At 32.5% G+C, this 7,613-nt stretch overlaps 1 protein-coding gene across 1 annotated transcript; it reads right to left on the bottom strand.

Moving 5' to 3' along the window:
• Positions 1-5,836: 5,836 nt before the first annotated feature.
• LOC149527160 (uncharacterized) lies at positions 5,837-6,586 on the bottom strand. The gene is made up of 2 exons (XM_089783536.1): positions 6,449-6,586; positions 5,837-6,154 (listed from the first exon to the last, which is right to left on the bottom strand). Exons 1-2 carry the CDS (start codon positions 6,584-6,586, stop codon positions 5,837-5,839), a joined length of 456 nt encoding a protein of 151 aa, XP_089639662.1.
• Positions 6,587-7,613: the final 1,027 nt, after the last annotated feature.

Raw genomic sequence — 7,613 nt, 5'->3', positions numbered from 1 at the left:
TGATGATGTAGATGATATTGAGAAGAAAATGGAAAGGATGAGCTTGGATAACAAAGAAGATGATAAAGAGAGCTTAAAGGAGAAACATGGAGAAGAACCACCTCTAGAGGACTTACAAAAAGTTGAAAATTAGCACAACGATTTTCCTAGAAGCTTGCGATTTGTAAGAAATCATTCACAAGAACAAATTATTGGTGATCCCTTGGAAGGTTTCAGGACTAGAAGAAGACTAAAGGAAACTTGTGAATTTCTAGTGTTCATATCACAAGTGGAACCAAAAAAGTTGAGGAAGCTGAAATGAAAAGAGTTGGATAATTGCAATGCAAAAAGAACTTGGTCAATTTGAAAGGAACAGGGTTTAGACCTTACTTTCAAGACCAACCAACCATCCAATTGTAGGTACAAAATGGGTATTCAAAAATAATTTGAATTTGTTGGGAATGTAGTAAGTACAAAGCAAGGTTAATTGCTCAAGGTTATAATCTAAAAGAAGGTATTGAATATGATGACAGTTTAGCTCTTATAGCTACATGAATTTTAAATTGTTTCAAATGGATGCCAAAAATGCATTTTTAAATGGCTTGATATAAGAAAAAGTGTATGTTGAATAGTCCCTTGGTTGTGAAGATTTTGAAAAATTAGATTATGTCTATAAATTATGTAAAGCCTTATATGGATTGAAACAAGCACTTAGAGCTTGGTATGAAAGACTCTCAAAATTTTTTATAGAAAAAAGATACTCTAAGGGGAGTGTAGATAATACTCTATTCATAAGGAAAAATAAAAATGATTTAGTTGTGGTTCAAATATTGATGATATAGTATTTGGTGCCATTAATGAAAAGTTGTGTAAGAATTTTGTTAAGGAAATGTAGGGTTATTTTGAAGTGAGCATGATATAACAGCTGAAATTCTTCCTTGGTTTACAAATCAAGCAATGTAAAGATGGAATATTCATCAACCAAGAAAACTACACTAAGGAAATGCTGAAAAATTTAGTGTGATGAATGTGAAATCAATTAGACCTCCTCTGAGTCCTTCTACAAAGCTTGACAAAGATGATAAAAAAAAGATGTGGACCAAAAACTCTATAGTGGTATGATTGGCTCACTTCTTTATCAAATGGCAAGTAGACCTAATGCCTTATTTAGTGTTTGCCTATGTGCAAGATTCCAATCATGTCCCAAGGAATCACATTTGACTATAGTGAAGAGGATTTTTTTGGATATTCAAGGCTTAGGACTATGGTATCCAAAAGAATCATCTTTAATCTTCTGGGTTATTCCAATCCTAATTTCGTTGGCAGCAAAACTGATTGGAAGAGCACTGGTGGCACTTGTCAATTCCTTGGAAACATGATTGTGTCTTAGTATTGCAAGATGCAAAATTTGGTTTCTTTTTCAACTATTAAGGCTAAATATATCTCACAAGGTGGTTGTTGTGCATATATATTATGAATTAGGCAACAGCTAAATGATTTTGGCATGGCCATGCATAAAGTTTTTATTTTATATGACAACATGAGTGCCATAAATATCTCCAAAAATGCTATGCAACAGTTTAAGACTAAGCACTTTGAAATTTGCCATCATTTCATTAGTGATCATGTGCTTAAGGGAGATGCTATGGTTGAATTTGTAGATACCTTGCATCAGTTAGCCAATATTGTCACAAAATCATTAAGTGAAAAGGAATTTTGTAGAATTATGAGAGGATGAGGAATGATTAATGCTAATTAATTTTGATTGAGTTGAATTGAACTTTTTTTTTATGATTTATTGGATGATGCTTGATTTATTTATTGTTTTAAGTTGAAAGTGTTCCAATTGGCTAAAGAGACCTTAGAAGGAAGGTAAGATGTGCATTGACTAGTTAACTTACTTTTTAACCAAATAGAGGAATACTGTGTTGAAATAGTAAGCCTAAGTCAGTAAAGTAGTAACCAGTTAAAATTGCCCTTAACCAATTAGAACAATTCTGGTTGACAACCGTATTCCAAGTCAAAGACTCTCTAATAGTTAGAGACAGCTTTAATCAATTAAAGCCTTTGAGTAAATAGGAAAACTGTCAAGTGAGCTCTTTAAATTTTAAAATAGACTTCTACTCATTTCCTGCACCTTCATGTCATTACATAGGTGTGACCCACATCTAGTATCTAATACCCATGATGATGGATCAATAATAGATAAATTTACTTCAAGCATATACATGGTCAACGATGAAGCTTCTACAAGTTTCTTATTCTTTGACCTTGTCAAGAAGGCAAGGATATCTTTTTTAATGACATTTATTCTTAATAGGTGTTTGAGAACTTTTCTCAACTTGATATACTAGTCCAAAGATTTTGGCCAAAATTTCATGATGGCATCAAGTATGCTGCGCAAAGTGATGTGTATTCACATTTTAACAATCTAGACATTTAAAGAGAATATGTAAGTATTCACGTATTAATTAATTAATTAAGACGAGATAGTAAATCTTAAATTGATTGCTCCAACTATTTTATAAAAGATGATAGCCCTCCATATCACCTCGAGAGATCTTTACAAGGATTCTCTTAATGGGCTAGGATCCCTATCTATTCTAATCATGACCTTGAGTGTGCTCAACGAACCATGATAGGTGGATTAGTGTCACATCTCATTTTCAAAAGGGATCGTGACTGGTGCGTGGACCTTGACGAGTATGGCCTGATAAGCCTAAGCAAGCCTCTTAACCTCAATCAATTATCAATAAGATATAAGCATAGAAAAAATCTAAATATAAGCATCCATGCATAGGCAGAGGTACACGGTTATGGACTTTTTAACATAAAAGGTGTACACACTTCATTCATCAAATATGTACCCACTGTATTTAACATAAAATTTGTAAAGGCATCCCAAATGCTTATATAGGCTCGCAAGCCATCATTCATAGTATTCACATAATCTCATGAAAATAAATTGCAATTCCATGGCTCAACATTATTAGTATTCACAAATTAACATAAAAGTAACTTACCACCCAATGGTTGAACATTCCAATACAAACAATTATTTATAAACAAAATAAATAACTGACTTGTTAACAGAAGATGACTTGACCTCTAGGTTGCAAGGGGTTGCTAGATAACCTACCAAAAGAGGAATGGATCACGTCTTCGTGACACTGACGGCTATCAAAAGTGCTAACACTGATCTATAACAAAATAAATGGAGAAAATAATGTGTGAGTCATAAAGACTACATAAGTGGATATAGAAAAGGGACAAGCTAGTGGATAAGAGTATTACATAAACATGCACTTCTCATGAAACATTCGTAAACAATTTAATCATGGAATTCATGAAACATGTTTTTTAAATACATTTGAATAGCATTTGTTTCAAAGGTTTGTACCTTTGGAAATTCTTTACCTTTGAAATTCTTATCAAATTCAATCAAACAACCTATTTTGCACCAAATCTGTCGATACATTCTTAAATGTATCAATTCTTCCAAGCATATATTGATATATTAATAAAATATATCGATACATTTCACATAGAAAGCCTCTTGAAGCATTCTGTTTGGAATATATTAATACTTAATCCATTTGTATCGATACTTTCAACCTAGAATCCAAATTTTTGGGCAAAATCCTCCATTTTTACCATTCCTTAAGTTCCTTTACTTCTTGGGACTTTCTTTAAGGCTCAATATTCTTCACTAAGCACATTCTCATTCAATCATAAAATACAAATCATGAATAATGCTCAAACAACATTAATATGCAACATACCATAAAGCTAATAACTATAATTATTCCATTAACTTTAAACTCATACTTTGTGATGATAGATCCCCCATCACCTTGGGCTAGCAACATACATCCACATTGCCCTTGGGCATTTATGATGCATCATATAAGAGAAGTCATCACTTGCATCCTGTGAGAGTGGAATTAATCACACTCTTAGAGTTCTCATACTCATAGCATTAGGTATGTGGAATGTCTTTTATATACAAGCTTACTAATCTCATAAAGTATATAGAAAATACATTACATAAATAAGCTCATGCATTCATCATGCCTTCTCAATCATTTTAAGTAGTATATGGAATGTACATCATATACTTAATTTCATGGCATTCATCATGCTTTCTCAATCATCTCATGTAGTATATGGTATATACATCATATACATAACATATCATCTTATATGGGAATCCATCATGCAATTCATCTTACATTTCATGCGTAATGACATCTAACATACATATCATAGCAACCATGCATCAATTATAAATAATACCTCGTACCCACACTTGTCCGAAGATCAGAGTTATCGAGTGCTTCAAACAATAAGGTATTTGTCACCCTTTTTTGCAAACTAATACAAAATAGAATATTTACATATGCAGTAGATTCGTAACTGTTTTGAAAACCATTGTGTCAATCATATCACAATCACTAATAATTTATTTTCTCTAAAAATCATTTTCATTCTTGAAACTCAAATTCTTTGAAAAATCATTTTAGAGATATCATTTCAACATGCAAAAATGATCCTTTTCATAGAAATCATGCTAGCTTTCCATATCCAAAAAATTTGAAAGTGGTGTATCCACTCACCTAGTTGGAAATTGAATTCCTAGCTCCAAAATCAATTCCATTTCAGCCAAATCCATGGAGTTCTCAAGCATTCCTATCAGACAACATTCATTACAATCAATTCCTCAATAAAAATATCAAAATAATTATTTTAGAAACTTTTGAAATTTACTCACTTTTCGCTAACCTAATTTTCTAGCTAAAACCCATACCTAGAAACCCATAAATCTTCCATCTTTACCTTAAGTGAGCTTAGATGCTTAAGAAAATCACAAAGCCTTTAAGCTTTAATCACAAATAGAAAATCTAGGCAATAAAATCATATTTTCAAAAACTAAAACTCAACATTAAAGTTTCAAAGCATAAAAATGTCATTTTTATTGTTTAAACTCAAAACCAAGCTTTTTAATGGTCAAAGATGAAGATTTGCATCAAAAATAGGTTCAAAGAGCTTAAGTTGAGAAAAATAGCTTAGAAAAATAGCGGAGGGTTGAAAACCCTTAAAAATGTGATGTATTTCTACTTTTTAGTGTGAAAATATAGTTTTACCCCTTTTATGTTTTTGAAAATGATGAAATGTATCGATATATTAGGGCCATGCATTGATACATTTGGTTTTGAAAAAATTGTATCGGTACATTATAAACATGTATCGATACATTTGAAACAGAATGTAATTTCTGAGACAGATTACTTCTAAAACCTACCCAACTTATTTACATTAAATATTTTAAGTAAATGAAGAGTAAAAGGGGAAAAAATAAAATAAGGACATTTACTTAAATGGTATTTAATGTAAATAAGTGAACCTCCCATTTGTTTTTAATAAAAATATCAAACCAAGCAAAATCGAAATTAATCAAAATCTAAATTTTAGTTTCAAGAACAAAATTGAAAAAGTTCTACTAAAATTAAATTTGTAGCTCTCATTTACTATAGCAAATATACTCCAAAAATTATGAAAAAATCATTTTTGATCATCCAAAAGTCAAGGGAATCATATTGCCATGTTTTTTCTAAAAAATTGTTCTATAAAAATCATATATTTTGACCCTTTTTAGACTTAGAAAATTTTTTGCTTCAAAAGTGACAAACAACAAAAATTGTTAATGAATTCTTTTGAAAGTTAAAACTAAGTTTAATGTTCAAAATATGTAATCTATATGCTCACCTAAGGATTTCCTAACTAATCCTCTTACTCAATGTGGGTTTTCACATTCTTCCCCTGTTATGAAAATCCGTCTTCAAATTTTAGTAACATATTAATCTTCGTTGAATTGGTGTGGGTACTTTGTTCGCATGTCATCCTTGACCTCCAAAGTCAACTCCTTACTCGAGTCACTACACCATTGCACCTTAACTAATGATACAAGTTTGGAGCATAACTTCTTCACTTGCCTATCTAGTATAGCTACTAGTACATCTTCGTAACTCAAATCATTTCCCAACAGTTGGAACTCATGTTGAACCACATGCGATGGATTCAACTGGTACTTTCGTAGTACTGAAACACGAAGTATAGGATGAACATTAGCGAGATTTGATGGAATTGCTAGTCTATACGCCACTGCACCAACTCTCTATAGAATATTGAAAGGTCCAATATAACTTAGGCTTAGCTTGACCTTCTTATCGAACATCATAATGCCTTTGGTTGGAGAAACTCTTAAAAACACATGATCACCAACCTCAAACTCCAACTTTGAACACTTATGGTGGGCATATGACTTTTGTTGACTCTACACTATCAACATCCTTTATCTAATCAATTGTATCTTATCAGTGGTTTCATGAACTATTTTTGACCTAAGCAATTTTCTCTCATTGACCTTAAACCAACATATGGGCAATCTAAATCTACACTCGTATAAAACCTCATAAGGTGCCTTTTGAATACTAGCTTGCAAGCTGTTATTGTAGGCAAACTCAATCAATGGCAAGTGTCGGTCCCAAGCAACTCCAAAGTCTACTACACAAGCCCTTAACATATCTTCTAGTGTTAGATTGTCCATTTGTTTATGAGTGGAAAGCAACACTAAAATTCAACTTGATTCTCGAAGTTTCCGGTACTTTCCTTCAAAACAAACCAATAAACTATGTACTTCTATTTAACACCATAATGATTGAAACTCTGTGCAATTGGACTATCTCATCGATGTATAATTTACCGTACTGTGTCGCTCTATAAATAGTCCTTACTAGTAAGAAATATGTGGACTATGTCAACATATCCACAATCACCTAAATAGAGTTGTACACCTTACTTATACAGAGTAGTCCAGTCACAAAATCCATACAAATATACTCCCACTTCCACCCAAGAACAAGTAAAGGCTGTAATAATCCAACAAGTCTCTGATGCTCTATCTTCACTTGTTAGCATACTAGGCACTTAGCCACAAAGTCGACCATATCTCTCTTAGGGCTTACCCATCAGTACATTTCCCTCAAGTCATGGTACGTCTTGATGGTGCCTAGATGAACTACATATGCTACCACGTGGGCTTTCTTTAAGATCTCCTATCTCAAATCATCAATATTTTGCACATACACTCTAGATCTATATCAAAGTAATCCATCGGAGCCTCTAGTAAACATTTGCCCTTTCTTTTTGTAAGGATCCTCTAATGCCTTTGCCATAAAATAATCCTTGTATTGGGCTTTCATGATGCGATCCATCAACATTAGCCTCACTTTAAAATGGGCTAATAAGAATCGATATCATTAATCTCAAATCATATGTCTATATCGCCCAGCACTTGCATGCATTGCACCAATTATTTCCTCTCCATAGAGATGTGGCCTAAACTTCTTATAAATTTATGGCTTAATGCATATGCCACCACATTGGCCTTTCCAGGATGTTACAATATAAGTACAATCATAATCCTTAAGCAACTCTATCCACCGATGTTGCTTAAGGTTGAGATCTCTTTGCTTGAAAATATACTTGAGATTCTTATGATCTGTGTAAATCTCGCAAGTCTCTCCATACAAGTATTGTCTCCATATCTTTAAGGAAAATATTATGGTAGCTAT

The sequence above is a fragment of the Theobroma umbraticum genome, unplaced genomic scaffold (assembly GCF_002168275.2).
Source record: "Theobroma umbraticum cultivar Fairchild unplaced genomic scaffold, ASM216827v3 scaffold_51.0, whole genome shotgun sequence".
Taxonomy (NCBI): domain Eukaryota; kingdom Viridiplantae; phylum Streptophyta; class Magnoliopsida; order Malvales; family Malvaceae; genus Theobroma; species Theobroma umbraticum.
This window is presented reverse-complemented; position numbering and strand designations above follow the sequence as displayed.

Coding starts and splice junctions, on each gene's coding strand:
- LOC149527160 (XM_089783536.1), bottom strand. CDS start 6,586: ATGGACAATCTAACACTAGAAGATATGTTAAGGGCTTGTGTAGTAGAC. Junction 6,155..6,448: donor TTCAAAAGGCACCTTATGAG/GTTTTATACGAG, acceptor AATATTCTATAG/AGAGTTGGTGCAGTGGCGTA.